General features: G+C 36.1%; 1 protein-coding gene across 1 annotated transcript in view; it reads left to right on the forward strand.

Annotated features, from left to right (window-relative positions):
* MRC1 (mannose receptor C-type 1) overlaps positions 1 to 19,877 on the forward strand; it is a 108,725-nt gene that overhangs the window by 40,824 nt on the left and 48,024 nt on the right. Inside the window, exons 7-12 of the mRNA XM_043479583.1 lie at positions 1,339 to 1,524; positions 4,867 to 5,024; positions 7,589 to 7,699; positions 13,881 to 13,996; positions 15,898 to 16,046; positions 18,955 to 19,154. Coding sequence (XP_043335518.1) covers positions 1,339 to 1,524; positions 4,867 to 5,024; positions 7,589 to 7,699; positions 13,881 to 13,996; positions 15,898 to 16,046; positions 18,955 to 19,154 — 920 coding nt within the window. The remainder of the gene's footprint in view (positions 1 to 1,338; positions 1,525 to 4,866; positions 5,025 to 7,588; positions 7,700 to 13,880; positions 13,997 to 15,897; positions 16,047 to 18,954; positions 19,155 to 19,877) is intronic.

Raw genomic sequence — 19,877 nt, forward strand, 5'->3', positions numbered from 1 at the left:
CTAAAACAGTATCCATAAAAGGGTAATAATAAGCTTTGTGTATTAAATATAACTTCAATTATTTTCCTGACAAATATTCATCACATTTATTCTGTGCCAGGCCCTATGTCATTTTAGGACATATGGGGACAAATAAAGTGAGTCTCCTGCCTTTACATGTCATTACTGTCCCTTCCCCCACTCATTACTATTTTAGTACATGTTTGTAATGTATCAATCATCAAGGTTATGAAATTTGACCCTAACTGTTAGTAGCAACAAATAGGATATTGGTCATTATTACTGATTTGATTAAATCATCATTGTTGTCATGTTTATAATTTATAGTCATATTATCTCAAATGTTTTCCAGTGCAGAAGAACACAATAAGGATGGGTAGTTTAATATTAGTATTAATATTATTTACAACTTTTTATATATATGGATAGTTTGGTTCACGTGATGTGATTTGCTCATGGCGAATTCAGATTTTGGCTGAAAGACTTCGGAATTGAAATCCCTGCGATTTCTGCAATGTCACATGTCATCTTTTGGGAGAAAGTCAGTGGCAGTGGATTGGTTCAGAGGCACAGGTGGCCAGCTCACACTACCATGGTTTCAGAAGCTCCTTAGTGACTCCCCTATCTCCTACCCATTCTGTGCCCTGTGTCAACACATTTTTCTCCTGATTTCATTACGAATTTTGCCCTCTTCTGAGAAATGAATGGCTCCCTAATGTCCATAGAATAGAAGTAAGTTGAAATCTTTTTTGAAAGATTTATTTATTTAGCTGCATTGGGTCTCAGCTGCAGCATGCAAGATTCTTGTTGCAGAGCATGGACTGTCTAGTTGTGGCACACAGGCTTAGTTGCCCTGTGGCATGTGGTATCTTAGTTCCCTAACCAGGGATCAAACCCATGTCCCCTGCATTGCAAGGCAGATTCTTAACCACTGGACCACCAGGGAAGTCCCCTTGAAATCTTCAGAGGCACAAATCTTTTGTGCCTCTGATATTTACAGGACATGGCTAGGACAGATCTGTTGATGATAAAATACAAAAAGAGATAATCTATTGTATCTTCATGTGGCCTTGTTGTATGCATAATTGAAAATTAAAAGAGATTTCTCATTTGGCTTCATTTTGTAGTGAAAGATGGCTTCCATATCATTTTTAGTCTAATATCAAACACATTCTTGTCTATATTTTGTGAATACCTATGCCAAAAAACAGAAAAATAACTATTAGCTATATTTGCCTATAATAATAAACTGTTTACCATAGAGAATGATATTAATAGAAAATATTGTTACAATTAAAACTCTTTTAAAGTGTTTTCCAAACTCTTCTTTTTTTCTAGAAAGTGATGTGCCTACCAACTGCCCAAGTCAGTGGTGGCCATATGCAGGTCACTGTTACAAGATTCACAGAGAGGAGAAGAAAATCCAAAGAGATGCCTTAAGAGCATGTAGGAAGGAGGGTGGTGACCTAGCAAGTATCCACAGCATCGAGGAGTTTGACTTTATTATCTCTCAGCTGGGCTATGGTAAGAACTTCCATCTGTAATATGCTTGACTCTCATCTTCCTGACTTACCATCCATCTCTGGAAAATTTAGTCATAAATGTTAAATTTTATAATCTAGATAAATTCAGATTAACAATTCAATAAACTTAGTGACAAATATTAATTACACCTAAGATATAAAAATTGCATAGTAACTTAAAAAATTTCTATCACTGAGAGAACATTTGATTTTTTCCTTTAACATAGTATCAGCTTATGCATAGCTTTTTTTTTTTAGTATTTTTTTTCCAATTATTTTTATTAGTTGGAGGCTAATTACTTTACAGTATTGTAGTAGTTTTTGCCATACATTGACATGAATCAGCCATGGATTTACATGTGTTTCCCATCCTGAATCCTCCTCCCTCCTCCCTCCCCATCCCATCCCTCTGGGTCATCCCAGTGCACCAGCCCTGAGCACTTGTCTCATATGCATAGCTTTAAAAATATTATTTTTCTATATAAAACCTGGATTCAGAGCAGTCCTCTTTAAATTTGTGAACAATATTTCACTTGTGTGTGTGTGGAGGTGTTTTCTATTTTAAGGCCGATATTTTGTCTCACAGGAAAGGTCTCTAAATGATCCATCTCATTCTTTGGAGTTTACTTTCTCTATTAATCTAGCTGATGCTGCTAGAATGATGAGCAGAAAAATCAAGAAGATGTTTGATTGGAGTGGTTAGGTAGTGGCCTAAACCTTTTGAAGTCGTTCATATATCCCCTTTAGGACTATAATCTAAGAGATACAGAGAAAATGTAGAAAATGTAGAAAACTAACATACTGTAAAGTTTTCAAAAATTGGCTATATCAGAAACAATTGAAAAGTGGATAAAGGAGTTGGTAATGCTTATCCTGAAGAGGAGGAGGGTGAGGAAGGATATAATAATGATGGGCACTCAGTGGTACTTGCTGATTAAAGGATGATCATTTTCTTCTTCCACTGGTGAGATTGCTGAGTAGCTGGACCTGTTCATTTCCAGAGAGCAAAACAAGAGGAAATGGATGATGGTGATGCTGGGAATGCTTCCTGACACTTACTGTATGAAAATTGATAGGAGTGGGGGTAGGGGAGAAGAAAAAAAACAATGAACAAATGGATGAGAAAAATTAGTCTCAGACAAATACAAAAGATCCCCAACACTGCTGCTGTTAGTGCTTGGCTGAATGGAATCCGTCCTCCTCTGCTCACCTCACTGAATTTAATAGAATGATGGTGACATTCTGCTAACTCATAAATTTCTTGATTACTCTATGTTTACCTATCCTGGAACACCTAGACTACACAATAATAATGTAATCAAAACCAAGATATCTGAATAATATCATGACGTAGATGGCATGATGCTTATAGTAGGTGATAAACTTTTCAAGTGAATCAGTGGAAAACAGTTTAAGAGGCTGTAGGGCTAATGTGCAAATTTTCTCTCCTTTATATAATATGGTCTATTATAAAGGAGAACCTTATATATTTGTTGCTGTAGTTATTTTGAATTTGGATGAGGAAGGTTGCTTTTAAACTCAGCTAGAGAATTAGTAAATTTTCACTGGAGAAACCTTCCCTTTTTATTGATTGATAAAGATTTATTTCTTTAAAACCATGCAAATAATATTAATAAAAAATAAGTAATAAAGTTAAAATTAGTGTTTCTTTTCCTAAAATGTCAAACTTTCCAGCTACACTTTAGTTAAAAATTCCCTCCTTAACCTCTGAAAAAAAATGGTTTCTGAGTCAAAAGCCTGGAAAACCTTTTTTAGCTAGTTGAGACAATATCTTTCATGTTAATCATGGAAATACTAGTGGATAAGTTGGAACCTAACACATATAAATTTTGACTCCATTAACTAAGACAGCTTACTTAACATATTTACAAACAGCTTTGTCTAACAACTTTATGCTCACATCTTATATATTTTTATAGGATCAAGTTTGTGCATATGAACTACAAAAGCTAGATGGGAGAACAGTTTAGTAAGAAAAATGTTTATTGGACCCTCTTATCACTCTGTTATAACTGTGGGACTTGAGAGTTTAGGTTTTCATTGATTTTGAACCTAAAAACCTTGAGGAGTTACATGAGGTCATTTTGGAGCCTATATTTGCTGCTCACAGATCATGATCTGCCAAATTAAGTGAAAGGAAAAGGGATCGTCCTGGCAAAGCCATTCATGCTTCATGCTGCTGGAAACATCTGCTGGGGCTGGCACTAGGCCAGCCAGGGACTTCTCCAAAAGCAAAGTTGAGTGACAGCTTTTAGGAGGAAGAGACTATACCATTTAGGGAAATTCCTATAAGATGTGGCATATTTCTCATTTTCTACTATGAATGCAACATCTTTACAGTCTGTTGACAAATAATTTTATTTAACTGTTTAAAGAGCATATCAAGCATCCATGATGGAATTCCAGGGAGGTAACTTAGACATGTTGAATTGTGTGTGCCTCCAATTTTTGAAAATGTGGAAATGTGTATGATTTTAGCTGTGAGATTGCAAGCCTTCAGTTTTATCCCGTTTATGCTCATGCTATGTAGAACTTTTCGAATTACAACTACTGATAAAGTCAGTAATGCTTTTCAGAACAGAATGATTCCCTTTTATATCTATCCCTGGTAGTTTTTTACTTTAACTTTTGTTTGTTTGGGTTTTTCTGGTATTTTGTGGTGACAATGATGATGGACTCGTTTATATTTATAGACTAATAAATGCTAAATGCCAAGAGAGTCCATTTATTCAGTTGATGTATCTTCTCACTGTATGGATCACTTTAACTTCTATTACAGTGATTAAACTTTAACAGACACACCTAGAATTTTCTTGATAACAACCGTGTTAGTAAAATAGAAGTGGTTTTTAAAGTTTTTATTTTAAAACCTTCATTACACTAAGATTTAATAGTAGTCAAATAGATTTATGTGTAAATAAACTACATATTTCCAGCACCATGAGTTTGATTGGTATAGTAAATTATTTATAACAAGAAAACAATTTCACAAAATAGAGGGCAATGATAGATCTACTTCAGTTTCATTTTAACAACTCCCAGGAGATTAAATCTGCAGTAGCACAGAAAAAGCGAGTACAGTCACCTTCCCAATGTGAAGAATACATTACACATTTCAAACTAAAACTGACAACACAAAATGTCATTGACATCTCAGGCTACAGAGGTAGATCCATTTAACGTGCAAGTGGATGGTGTATTATGATCGTTGTAATATCAAGGGAGTTGTTGATAAAGAAGGGGCCTTCCTTTCCTGATAACCTTTTGATCTTTGGAAAGAAGACTTTGTGTAAATTGCTTCTGTGCTTTTCTTCCTGTTTAGAGCCAAGTGATGAGTTATGGATTGGCTTAAACGACATCAAGATTCAAATGTACTTTGAATGGAGTGATGGTACCCCTGTAGCTTTTACCAAATGGCTTCGTGGAGAACCAAGTCATGAAAACAACAGGCAGGAAGACTGTGCAGTGATGAAAGGCAAAGTAAGACATTTTTAATGACTGATATCTAGCAAAAGCCACAGGAAAATTTTCCTTTTGCCCCGTTGTCATTGTTTCCATTGTTTCTATCCTAACGAATTGACATAGATCAAAGTTGAACTAGAATTCAGATTCAGTCTCTTGAGTCTCTTGGCCAAGTCATTTTCAAGAAGACCAGAAAAGCAGCAGATAAACTGTTGTTTCAAAGATGAAATTAACCAATACGAATGCTCATATTGTTTGTGTTTGGTTCTAAATCGTGCCATATGATTATATGGCTTGGTTAAACAATTTTCAAAACTTTGGTTCTACTTTCAACTGGTTGCTCCGAGTGGATGTAGACCTGGTTAGATCTACCCTGAGTCCTATAACCTCGAGTCTGTGCTTGGAGAGCTACTTTTGTTATTTTAGGTTACACAGAAGTGTCAAATATGAAACAATGGCTTCCATGTTGGAAATCAGGCAGTTTACCTACGAAGTATATCATCAAGTTATTTTTTGTTAATAGACAATGAATGTGGTGGTTAAGAGGCTGGGTTTTAATGCAAAACATTTCCTTGTTTGTAAAATGAGTATAACTGTACCCAGCTCACATGGTGGGTGTAAAGATTAAATGGGTTAATGCATATAATGTGCACTGTCCCTGGCCCAAACTTGCTGCTCAATAAGTATTAGCTACAGTTTTTGTCATTGTGGTTGGTTTCACAGTGAAAAATTGAAAGCTTAAGGAAAGAATATGTATTAATTATTGAAAGAATAGGCAGAAGAGTGTCTTGGGAAGAGGAAACCAGAGAGCTTTGTTCTTGTGGAGAACTCAAAAGACAGTATGGCTGAAAGCATAGAGTGAGAGGTGGAGAGGTGGGTAGGAAAAGTACTGGCAATGAGAAAACATGCATTAGCCAAACCAAATCTGCAGTTTGTAAATATTATGCTGGCTGAAGAGCTGAGTACCAGATTGTAGTGGCTGAGACTGAGTGAGATGTGAGGATTAAGTCAAAGAGTACAGAAAACACTTTTCAAGATGTTTAGCAGTTGGGGGGAGGAGACGAGCACTCATTTAATGTGAAATCTCTAGGGAAGGTGGAAAAGGTAGAATTTGAAGCAGAATGAAAGATGCCACCTTAATTTCACATGAGGACCCTCATCAATAGAAATAGGAAGAAGGGAGAGAAGGATACTGTTTTCAGGTTGGGTGTGTTGCATGGGAGTGTTCTTTTTGCATAGCTTTATGTGTACTCAGTGGGACTTCCCTGGTGGCCCAGCAGTTAAGACTCCAGGTTTTCACTGCAAGGGAGCTTGGGTTCAATCCCTGGTCAGGGAAATAAGATCCTGCATACTGAATGGTTTGGCCAAAAATAAATAAATAAATATACTCACTTAACTTGAAAACAGTTGCTGGTAGGGATGGATGAGGAGGCTTTGTGCAAACCTTCTGCTGAACCATCACTTAAGGGCTTATGAGCATTTTTAATTTCTCTCTAGTTCTTTCTCCATTGTGACCTGACAGTGAAGATATAAAAACAAACTGTGGCTACAGTTTCTTTCTACATCTTTGTCAGTTCAGTTCAAATGCTCAGTTGTGTCCGACTCTTTGCGACCCCAGGGACTGCAGCATGCCAGGCTTCCCTGTCCATCGCCAACTCCCAGAGTTTACTCAAACTCATGTCCATTGGGTCAGTGATGCCATCCAACCATCTCATCCTCTGTCATCCCTTTCTCCTCCTGCTTTCAATCTTTCCCAGCATGAGGGTCTTTTCAAATGTGTCAGTTCTTCACGTCAGGTGGCCAAAGTATTAGAGTTTCAGCTTCAGCATCAATCCTTCCAATGAATACTCAGGACTGATTCCCTTTAAGATTGATTGGTTGGATCTCCCTGCTGTCTGAGGGACTTGCAAGAGTCTTCTCCAACACCACAGTTCAAAAGCATCAATTCTTTGGTGCTCAGCTGTCTTTATAGTCCAACTCTCACATCCATACATGACCACTGGAAAAACCATAGCTTTGACTAGACAGACCTTTGTTGGCAAAGTAGTATCTCTGCTTTTTAATATGCTGTCTAGGTTGGTCATAACTTTTCTTCCAAGGAGTAATTGTCTTTTAATTTCACGTCTTCAGTCACCATCTGCAGTGATTTTGGAGCCCAAAAAAGTAAAGTCTCTCACTGTTTCCATTGTTTCCCCATCTATTTGCCATGAAGTGATGGGACGAAATGCCATGACCTTAGTTTTCTGAATGTTGAGTTTTAAGCCAACTTTTTCACTCTCCTCTTTCATCAAAAGGCTCTTTAGTTCTTCTTTGCTTTCTGCCATAAGGGCGGTGTCATCTGCATACTTGAGGTTATTGATATTTCTCCCAGCAATCTTGATTTGGCTATATCTTTGTAGCCGAAGTCAAATTTGCAGTTTCCTAGTAAAATATCCACTTACCTTTCCTCTTCATAGATGCCTTTTTCTCTTAATAATCTCAAATCTTTGTTTCCCTTTTCAGAGGCACAATTATAAGAAAATAGCATCAAGGTCAAACAACTGATAATCATTAAGACTTTCCCCCCCCCTTGCTTTCTACAGGATGGGTACTGGGCAGATCGGGCATGTGAACGGCTTCTTGGTTACATCTGTAAGATGAAAGCACAAGCCCAAACTCCAGGAGTAGTGGAAGTGGAAGCAGGCTGCCGGAAAGTGAGTATAGAACGCACCCCATGATTTCAGATCAGCAAATTCGATGTGATAGACTTAGCTTATTTTTGTCTGTGAAAGTACTTAATTGTCATAGTAGCCAAATGCTTCAGCTTCAAGGTATTGCTAATCTTTGACCCAGTGGATTGTCAAGGACATTTCTAGTGGATAACCTTAAGTTGTAGACAGCAAATGATCCTTAGTCATTTTTTCCATTTTTAATATTTCTGGTGACCTTGTTTTTGGTGGGGATTCATCTCTGTAAATCTCTGAGGATCTCGAAGGCAGAAAGTCTACATTCCAGCTGGTAGTAGCTAGTAGTAATTCAGCTAAACCAAGTCAAGCCATGCAATCCTACTGTGTTTTAATTTCATCTGCACTGTGGTTAGTAGTACCTCCTCACAAGTCTTATTTTTCTTTGAGGTTAAAGTAGATTATTTCTGTGAAATAGTTTCTGAAAACGCAAAGAAGCTACAAAAATACAGGGTGTATGGTTATCATTTTCCTGTTTGATTGCTGAGTTGCCCATCTTCCTCTTTTTTCCTTTCTCACTTCTCTTGGATAAAAATAAAGTAGCAACTGATTTTCTGTCCAAGAGTGTCACGTTATGGTCAAATCATCCTATAACAAACACCAGAATTCATGAAACATAATTGAGTACTATACCATTAAACCATAAAGAAAAATAGAGCAGACACAGAAAATCACAGACTGTGAGAGATAGAAAAAGTATCTTAGTGACAATTGAAAACTCCCATTTAAATTTTGCATTCTGGAAATTTCAGCCAGAGAAGTGATAACTTTTTCAAGTCACACAGAGGGAAGTTAAGAACCCAAGTCTTCTGCCAAGTTCTTACACTTTCACTGCTGGTTTAACTACCAGTACACTTATATATTCTTTGCTTAATCATGTGCGTATACAGGAGATTGCCTATTATTGTAACATTCTGTAATTAATAAACCAATCCTTAAATTTTATTGAAGTGAAGTGAAGTGAAAGTATCCCAGTCGTGTCTGACTCTGTGATACCATTGACTGTAGTCTGCCAGACTCCTCTGTCCATGGCCTTCTCCAGGCAAGAATACTGGAGTGGGTTGCCATTCCCTTCTCCAGGGGATCTTCCTGACTCAGGGATTAAACCCAACTCTCCTGCATTGGCAGGTGGGTTCTTTACCACTGAGCCACCAGGGAAGCCCTAAAAGATAAATATTACATTTCTAATTAGACAGGAGAGGAAGCAAAGACACATTGCAGGCAGATTCTTTACTGTCTGAGTCACCAGGAAAGTAAATTTTATTACTTTTATGCAATCAAAATTTTATATATATATATTTTCTATTAACTGTCTATAATCGCTGATAAAATCCAATTTAATCATTAGGTTGGTAATAAGAAAATGAAGAAAGTATCAGCCAATTGTTTGTTGAGTGTGGTTATTTTGCTTTCGATAGTCTTAAAAGATAAATTTTGTTGTTTAGTTGCCAAGCCATGTCTGATTCTTTTGTGATCTCATGGACTGTAGCGCACCAGGTTCCTCTGTCCATAGGATTTCCCAGGCAAGAATACTGGAGTGGGTTGCCATTTCCTTCTCCAAGGGATCTTCCTGATTCGTAGATTGAACCCAACTCTCCTGCATTGGCAGGCGGATTCTTTACCACTGAGCCACCAGGGAAGCCCTAAAAGATAAATATTACATTTCTAATTAGACAGGAGAGGAAGCAAAGACTTAGAGATATTAATTTGGCAAGTTTTTAAACACACATGCTTTAGGCAGTGGTTTCCTCAAATCATTGGGAAGAGTAGGAAAAAAATCCACTTGCTGACAAAAGAAGATAACAGAGAGGTTTTTTTTTTTTTTGTCTGAGCCTGGGTACTTGGTGTTTTAGGAGTATTTCTGAGAGTTCAGAACTACAGAGTTTCTGTGATCAAGATCTGGGATTCAGTTTGCAATTCATTGCTATCTCTGTGGGAAACCTTGATTTAAGAAATTAACTGAAGTGGTCCTGAGTTGCTAATATTCCTGGATGTCTGATAGATGCACCTGTAAATCCTCTTTAGAAGACCTCTTCTCCAGGCTGACTGAGAATCCCACAGATGAGTTTGAAGTCCAAAATTATAAAACATACCACCATGAGCTTTAGATAGTGGAATGAATGGATGTGATGTTAAAGTGAATGTTTTTTTAAATGCTTAAATGCTTATGAGAAGTAAGAGGTGGAATTGAAACCATGGACCAGACACCATGTATTATGTGAAATTTCTTTATGATTCAATTCTAAATATGTTTTGTTTCCATTAAGATTCTTTGACCTGTGAACTGGGGTGTGTGTGTGTGTGTTTTCATGGTGGTGGAAGTTTTGGTGGCAGTAACGGAAGTTTTGTGTTTTAGTTTCTAAATAATTGGAGGTACTATTAATTTTCATTCCACTGCATTGTACTCATATAAAGTTTTTGCTGTTAGTTGTTGAGATTTTCTTCATTATCTAGTTCATAATCAGTTTTTCTAAATATTCTATCTGTGCTTGAACACAGTGATCTTTGATCTGGGGGTTCAGGGATCTATATAACGGTGACTAGATAAAACTTGGGATGATCCTCTGGAGTAGAAAATAGCAACCCACTCCAGTATTCTTGCCTGGAAAATTCCATGGACAGAGGAGACTGGCAGGCTACAGACCATGGGATCTCAAAGAGTCAGACATGACTGAATGAGCACTGATAAAACTTAGCAATTATATTATCCAGATATTCTGTATTACTAATATTTTGTCTGCTTGACATAATATTCTCATTGTGATTCTATCAAGTTTTATCTTATATACTTTGCTATGTATTTATATATTTCTGGTGAATCAGTTCTTTAATTATGTAGTTATTTTCTTCATTCATACTAATGATTTTTATCATAAAGTCAATTTTAAATAATATTAATATTGCCATAGAAGCTATCTTTTGTTTTGTGTTTCCCCAGAATCCTGTTTTCCAACTGATTGCTTTTAATTATTCTATGTAACTGTAGTTTAAGAATGGGTCTTGTAAATGAATATCTGCATTTTCATTTTAATCTAATTTGAGGAATTCTGGCTTTTAACTGGTGAAGACATGAGCTTATATTTGTTTTGCATACCAATCTATTTGGATTTGTTCCTACCGTATTATTATGTGCTTTATTTTGTTTACCTTTCTGCTTTCTTTCTTTTTTTCCCTTTTTGTGCATATCATTGGTTCACATTGGTTCTATTGAATATATTTTCCCCCTTTTCCTCCTCTGAAAAAAGTGAAAGTTCCTCAGTTGTGTCAGACTCTTTAAGACTCCGTGGACTGTAGCTTGCCAGGCTCCTCTGTCCATGGAATTCTCCAGGGAAGAGTACTAGCATGGGTAGCCATTCCCTTCTCCAGGGGCTCTTCCTGACCCAGGGATCAAATCCAGGTCTCACACATTACAGGCAGATTCTTTACCATCTGAGCCACCAGGGAAGCCCCCTTTTGGAAATTCAACATTTTTACTCCTTTTTTTTTCAGAATGGTTGATCTTATATTTTTAACATGCATTCTTGTCTTGAAGTTAACCAGTTTCTTTCTCTGCCTCCTGAATAAAATGAATGTTATTATTCCACTAATGATTCAGAGTTTTTTAAAATTTGAAATAATGTTAGATTCATGAGAAGTTAAAAAAAAGAAGAGTACCGAGAAGTCCCCTCTATCATCCACTTGACTTCTGCCAATGATAGCGTCATATCTAACCAGAGTACATGATCACAACAGGTGGTTGGCATGGATACAATATTGTTAACTAAACTACAGATCTTGTTACTATTCCATTCTTTAGCTTTCCACTTCCGATTAGTTATCTTTGCTATTTGTCCAGGCAGTTAGATCTGCATTTACTGACATTTATTGACTTCTTTGCTCAGTGTAGACTTTTAGCTCACTTACTCCTCTTGACTTTACTTTCTTGCTAAAGTTAATCTTTCAGAAGTTCTTTTTGCTGGGATTTGGGAGTGGAAAACTCTCTGTCTTTGTTTGAAAATGTCTTGAATTTGTCTTCCGTCTGCATAGTAATTTAGGTAAGTCACTGTAGAATTCTAGATTGACAGCTGTTTTCTGATAGCTCTCTATATATTATTTCATTTTCTCCTGACCTTTATTTGTGCCATTGGATTTCCCGTTAAACTAATTCTTCTTCTTTTTTTATTTAAAAAAAGTGGATAATGTGTATTTTCTCTCTGATTGATTTTAAGATTTTTTTTCATTGTCTTGGATTTGGATTTGCTTTATTGGTTCCATTTGGTGTGGAGTATCTCTTCATTTTGAGGATTTGTATCTTTCCTTTCTTGAAAGTTACCAGTCATTCATTCTATTCAATGCTTCTCAAACTTTTCTCAGGATTCTTTTCAACATCATTCACCATTTATGCATGCTCAGTTGCTTCAGTCCTGTCTCCTGCGTCTCTGGCACTGCCGGCATATTCCTTAATGCTGAGCCATTGGGGAAGCCCTCTTATCTTCTATATTTTCTATCAATATTATTTTAAACATCTTCTCATAGTCTCATCTCTCTTCTACATTCAGTCAGCTTAATAATCTTTCTGAAACCACATTTTCTATGCTTTATCTGTCCATTGAGTTTTTAACTTCATATTTTTCTTTTCTAGAAATTGTTTTTTTGTGTAATCAAATCCTGTTTTTCTTTGTTCATAGGATTTTGATCTTTCCTCATTGATTATGTTTCTTCCTTTGTCACTTAAATTACCATAACATGCTTCTTTTCCACTTGGTTTTATTATGTTAAACTGTTGACCCTTCCTTAAAGGAGACATTTTTTCTTACATGGTTTATAATTTTTGGTTGTGAATTAGTTCACCGTCCCATCTCCTCCTGCCCTCAAATGTCATAGTCTTACCTGACCTGGGTTGTGGAAATATTTCTGTTGTGTGATTTTGCATTTTAATTCTCAAAGCACCTGCAAGATTCTCCTTTTGTGTATTTTATTTTTCATGTTTTGACTATGGAGTCTCATACAGTGTGGATAGTGTAAAGTTGGGGCTGGCATCCAGCTGTGGCAGACTTGGTACTTGTTTTCAGCAGAAGAATTTTTTTCTTCCTGCATCCAAATCCCCAAGCAAGTGACAAGGATCTCTTAATTTCCTGTTTTTGTGGGTGGTGTTTTCTTGCTCTCCTTTCACAGAGGGGCTATCATGAGTGGGTATCATCTTTACAAAAGGACTTAAGTTCTATGGGCTTCCCTGATGGCTCATGGGAAGAAACCCGCCTGCCAATGCAGGAGATGTGGGTTTAATCCCTAGGTTGGGAGGATCCCCCAGAGAAGGAAATGGCAACTCATTCCAGTATTCTTGCCTGGGAAATCCCATGGACAGAGGAGCCTGGCAGGCTACAGCACACAGGATCATAGAAGAATCAGACATAACTTAGTGACTAAACAGCAACAATCAGTTCTATCTCCCTGCCTCGGGTGAGCTGATGGCCCAATATCCTAATCTGTATGAACATTAAAACCCTAATCCATAAACTTGAGGACCTTAATCTTGGTCTGAAATATGACTGGGCAACTACAATCTCAGCTTGTACATTTTCTATTCCAACTTTTTCGTTTTCTAGTACTTATTTTTGAACCTGAAGATTTCTCCTTCTTTCTCTCAAATTCCAGTATGGATTTTCCATTTATTGCCGTGTTTTTATTTAGCATTTCTATGTGTTTGAATTGTGGGAGAGGAACATGTCAAATTATGATGCCAGGAGTTTGATAAGTGCTAACCTTTGACCAGATGGCACAGCTTTGTACTTAGCATCTACTGCTGTCTTCACTAGGTGACTAGGCTTGTTGTTCTGCAAATTAGTTCCTGTGGCTACCTATTCTAAAACTGAGAACTTAGCCATTTCATTCAGTTTCTCTGGTAAACATTTCACAAATCGTTTTTGTTGAAAATTGCATCAGAATGGAAAGAATGACTCCCCTCACCCCCATTTTGTATCATAATTTGTCAAATGAGGAACAGTGCACTCTTGTTTTCTTTATTCACATGAGTTGTTTTCATTGCATATACTGATTTTTGTGTTATTTACATGCTTCTATTGTTTATCAATTTGTGTTTCAAGATATAGAAATTATTAAAATAATATTATGTAATAAATACGCATGATATTCTGCTTGATAATATTAATAGGGCTGGAAAAGGCATGGATTCTACTGCTATTTGATTGGACACACACTTTCAACATTTACAGAAGCAAACCAAACCTGTGTAAGTGAGAAGGCTTACCTAACAACTGTTGAAGACAGGTATGCAACTCTTCTATTTAAAAAATATATATATCAAATAATGAAACTTTTTCAGAAGAGTATATCAACATGCTCTAAATTTCTGAGTAAATTACACTGAATCTTGAAGTATGGTTTGTAAATATAGAAGCAGTAAAAATCATATTTTTATTTGGATTCTTCATTGCAAACACTAAAAAATATTTTGCTACTTTTAGTACCATAAAACAAGAACAGTTTGCTAATACTCCAGTAAATGTTGTTTATAGATCTAACTTTTTTAATGTAGTAGATCTCAAAGTTTTTAAAGCAGAGAAAGTAAGGAAATATTATCATCTCGAGAAATCAAACATTCTATTTTTACTACCACCTCCAACATAAAAAAAGGTAGATGGGAACTCCCCTTGGCAGCCCAGTGGCGGGGGCGGGGGGTGGCGGGGGAAAAGCAGAGAGATTTTTCTAGGCTTACTAGACGAAAAGGTCCAGAAAATGATGTGGACATAGAGAATTTTATGTAACTTTTAACTTCTAGCATTCTGTCCTTCTTTGAGATTTCAGTATTTATTTTTCTCTTACTTTTTTCAAGAAACTTAAAAGAAATTTAATTTTTTGAATTGTCCATTTGATTTGGAGTAAACTGGTAAAAATGATTGAATTTTAATACAGTAAGTTATATTTATTGGCCTTTCAAAGCAGGCCCAATAAAATCTAGAAGATGCTATTGATACTAAAATTCTTTGATAAAATAAAAGACGTCATAGAATTCGTATAGTCTTTATAAAAAAACTTATATTTCAACATTCTTTCTTCATGTATAATTAAATGTCTGATACATTGCTCACCTCTGAAAATCAGAACATAGATACTTTTTTATCTTATGACCTGGAAGTAAGCTACACAATTTTAAGTACCTTGGGAGCATTTTCTGGTCTATCTTGTTGGTCTTTGAGTCTACTGGAGCATAGATGTCCCTAGATTTTCTATTTTAGGTTTGCTTTGTGTGTGTGTGTTTTCTGTGATATTTGTGTTCAGGAACTCACTAACTCTGTGGTTCAATTTGGTCTTTAGGCATTTAAGAAAAATTGAGTTTCTTATTTTTAATTTTTTTTTTTTTTTGGTTTGTTCAGTTTAGGGAATGAAATTATTCAGACTAGGGTCAAACCAATGTTCTGTTATTGTGGTTTTCTCTCCATTTCCTCTCTGCCCTTGCTAGAGCCATCTACAACTCCCTTGTTCCTGGAAATTTTGAACATCACTTTTCTTTTGCTCCAAAGAGAGACCTTTTTGCGTATGCTGCTGCGTCACTGTCATTTATCAATTAAGACAAATTTTGTTTGCCTTACTAACCACAGTGTATTATTACCAGATGATGCCAAATATAAAGATGAGATCCAGAGGGAGAAAAAATGTTGGAGCTTGTGATTCTGCTCCCAGTTCTTTCTAGAGATTGAATCTCTCGTTCTCTATATTTCTTGATAATATTCTCTGTTGTTTCAGAGCTGAGAAATGGGAATGAAATTGAGGGAAAATTCGACACAGATTTTCTGATTGTATTATCTTTAATAATGTTGCAGCCTCTCCACTTTGCCAAGAATTGTGTAGAGCATCTGAAGTATTTGGAAAGTGAACTGATTTTCAAACATTGTATTTTAAAAGGCAACAGGATAAGTAGAGGGACTGAAGAGAAATAGTTTGGGTACATTTGAATGATTTTATTCTATCAGCCGTATGATACTTTTCCTTCATAAGATCATATTTCCTTAGCAAAAATTTGCATAATTTAAATGACAAGAAAATAGGACATAATAGGTTTGATTTGCCAACTAAAAGATCGCACAGGCATACAACTGAGGTGTTTTTTCATGTGGATAATTAGAAAAATTCACTTTTTTCCTAAAATTTAGTTAAATTTTTTTTTAAAGATATGAACAAGCCTTTCTGACTAGTTTGGTTGGATTGAGGCCTGAAAGATATTTTTGGATAGGACTTTCTGATGTACAACAAAAAGGCACCTTTCAGTGGACCGTGGAGGAAGGCGTTCAGTTCACACACTGGAATTCAGATATGCCAGGTATGTGCAGGGCTTCCGTTTCAGGTTTCCATTCACCCCACATATCTATTTGGCCAAACCTGTGATTCCTTCATGTACCTTTCCAAACAGACTTCTGTAAATTTATTGTACTATTAAAATTGTATTATTTTTTATTTCCCTCTCTTTTTTCTTTTAAAAATGTTCCCATCAGTGTGCAGTGGTCTAAGATAAAAAGGAAGAGAAAACTACTAGGTTATTTGGTGCCACTCTATTTGAAGTATTTATGAAATAGTGATGAAATCCTTAATGGTCAGAAAGATTCCATGGTGACCATTGGTTCACTTATTTCTGAGAACTTAAGACTGTCCTCAAGGGATATAAAACTTTCAATGTGACTGCAAATAGAAATATGACTGTGCTTCAGTGGTAGGACAAGACTGAGAGCTTGTGTGGAATGTATTATTTCAGTATCTTGAATGGGCCACCTCATTAGCTCTTTTTGATGAGTCCCCTACATACAAACCCACAAGTGGCGAACTTTCAAAGATGTGAATGTGCCGCTGAATGCGGCCATTGTACTATTGTACTGTTCAAGGTACTGTACTGTAATATTAAAATTGTTTTCTTTATTTTTGTTTTTTATGTATTATTTGTGTGAAAAGTATTATAAATCTATTATAGTACAGTACTATATAGCCATCTATGTTAGTTGGGTTCCTAGACTAACTTTATTGGACTTAGAAACAAATGGGACTTAACAAATGCACTCTCAGAATGGAATTTGTTTGTATGTAGGGGACTTATGTATATGACTTGGATTTAGTTTTATACTTATAGAAAACCCATAAGCTAAGTTTCAGTATCCTCCTTGTGTCGTGGTGGAAACTGGGACTTGGAAAATTTATAAGCATGGATTTAGACTAATCTTTGTAATTCCCAAATCCATGCTCTTTGCATGGAGGTCACCCTTTCTCCCTATAAATTTTTATTTGCCTTCTTTAATAAGAAGTTTCTGAAATAGACACTCAAATTATTTTTTGCTTTTTTTATGCACTGGTGTCATAGCCTATGATGTAATTCAGTATGACTGCCCTCAGGAAATTCAGCATCCTTAGAGCTAATGTTTCATTGTGCCTAGTTAAAAAGCTATGGAAGGAATAATGGAGCTTAAGTATGCAAATTAACTGCTTGGCCTAATAAGTCCAAATCTTCAGAAGTTTTTAAAATTTGTATCCTTAGTCATCAATAAGGAAAATAGATCAGTAATTTGGATAGTGTGATTTCAGTTTAATTAATTGAACATTCTGGAAAATAGTAAGATTTAAGTTTATTTTGAAAGAACAGGGCAATATATTAAGAACTGAGTGCATTTTTTTTTTTTTGAGTGGTAATTTTTACTCGCCAGGCAACATGCCTTAATTTCACTGGTGTTGATCATTTAGCAGTAGGATACTGAGAGATTAATCTAGGAACATCCTTAGGGAATAAAAATAAATCACACCACAGTAATAGGGAATTAGCAGTCATAGAGAAAATATTTTGGGAAAAGTGTAGATCTCCAAAACTAAACATACACTGCCTTTAAAAGTATAATCATCAAAGATTATCTCATCTTATCAGTAAGAAATTCTAATGTTTTTAAAGTTCTATCTTAATGCTATTTTGAAATAAACTATGAAGCTTAGTATAGTCCACATTTTCTTTTATATACTTCTTTATCCATTAAAAAATCTTAAAATGAAGATATACATGTATATGTATGAATCACTTTGCTGTATACCTGAAATTAATACAACATTGTTAATCTATGCTCCAATATAAAATAAAAAATTTTAAAGGGCACAAATGAACTTATCTACAAAACAGAATTATAGATGTAGAAAATAAAATTATGGTTACCAGGGGATAAGGGCAGGGAGGGATAAATTGGAAGATTAGGATTGACATATACACACTATATATAAAATATATATATATATTTATACTATATATAAAATAGATAACTAATATGGACCTGTTGTATAGCACAGGGAGCTCTACTCAATACTCTGTAATGGCCTCTATGGAAAAAAGAATCTAAAAAAGAGTATATGTAAGTGTATGTATAACTGAACCACTTTGTTGTACACTAGAAACTAATACAACATTTTAAATCAATTATACTCCCATATAAAATAAAAATTAATTTAAAAAAACAACTTCCTTGGTAAAACAAAACCCCTGTTATTTTTGTCATTATGATAAATTTTATCATACTAAAAATATTGTATTGTTATGTCTGTGTTCGGGGAGGACCCTGCCAGATATTAGAAATACAAAATGTTACCAAAACCCTGACAATTTTTTTTTTTTCTTTCAGAGTTACTTTCACATGAAGGCCTTGGGTTACCTCCTGGTGACTTTTAATTATTTTTTTTATAGGAGTACAAGTTGCTTTACATTGTTGTATTCGTTTCTGCTGTAAATCAGAATGAGTCAGCCATATATCCCCTCTCTTTTGGATTTCCTTCCCATATGGGTCACCACAGAGCATTGAGTACATCTCCCTGTGCTAATCAGCAGGTTCTCACTAGTTATTTATTCTATACATAGTATCAGTAGTGTATATATGTCAATCCCAATCTCCTGATACATCCCACTCTCCCTTCCCCCCTTGGTGTCCATTTGTTTGCTCCCTACGTCTATCTATGTCTCTATTTCTGCCAAACCTTGCCATGCGAGATTATATTGATAATTCAGTTGGGGATACAGGCCACACAAATAGAAGGCAAATAATGGTTCAGAAATAGAACAAAGCAATTGCGAAATGCTGCAGAGTGTCTCCCCTACATTTTCTTATCCCTTGTAGATTTTACCCCACTACTTGAGGCTCAGGTTTGAACTCTCTTCTTTGAGCACAGCCAGGCTTCACAGTCACCTGTCGTGAATTCTGCTTTGTTACCTTCAGGACGGAAAGCCGGGTGTGTTGCCATGAGGACTGGGGTTGCAGGGGGCTTGTGGGATGTCTTGAGATGTGAAGAAAAGGCAAAGTTTGTGTGCAAACACTGGGCAGAAGGAGTCACTCGCCCACCAGAGCCCACAACCACCCCCGAACCCAAATGTCCAGAGGATTGGGGTGCCTCCAGTAAAACAAGCTTGTGCTTCAAGGTAAGTATCCATTGCTGAGCTCTTAAAGAATTTGGGATATGTTTCAGCCTAAAGAGTCATCTAAGGAATGAGAACAAAACAAAAGCAATGCCCGGGTTGAACCTATTGAAATTCCGATGTTATTGATCTGAAAGGGGACTTGGGCACTTGTTTTGAAAGAGCTCTCCTTGGGTGGAAAGATAAGAACCAGTTTCATTCAGACCAACAAACATGACCAGTACCATAAACAGAAGTCACACCAGCCTTTCTTCACCTGCTCTGCCTTTATCACTCCATACACTTGGCATCTTTCTTCTTTGCCATGCTTTCTGAGCTCACAATTCTTTTTCTCAATGAAACTTCCTGCCTCACCTCATGCTATCCTATGGCATCCGTTTTGGCTCTGTTCTTGGAGCTCAAGCTTTTGGCTAAGTGAATTGATAAACGAATCTGGAATCACGCCACACGGGGATTCTAGAGAGAATATTCCTTTGTTCTTATTTAACCCCTGATTATGATGCCTAATGGAAGATGAAGGACTGTTAAGTAGGGAGTACATGGCCATTCAGTGACTCGTAAATGACAGTTTGATACCCTGTAATCACTTAGTACATTCCTATGTGAGATCACCCATGTTCTCTTTATGCAATCAAGTTCCCCCAAACAAATAAAAAACATATCCCAACTCCAATGAATTAAGCATTTGGGTCTTTTTCTTTCTTGTAAATCATATTCTTTCTAGAG

This window comes from Cervus canadensis, chromosome 10, assembly GCF_019320065.1.
Source record: "Cervus canadensis isolate Bull #8, Minnesota chromosome 10, ASM1932006v1, whole genome shotgun sequence".
Classification (NCBI taxonomy): Eukaryota; Metazoa; Chordata; class Mammalia; order Artiodactyla; family Cervidae; genus Cervus; species Cervus canadensis.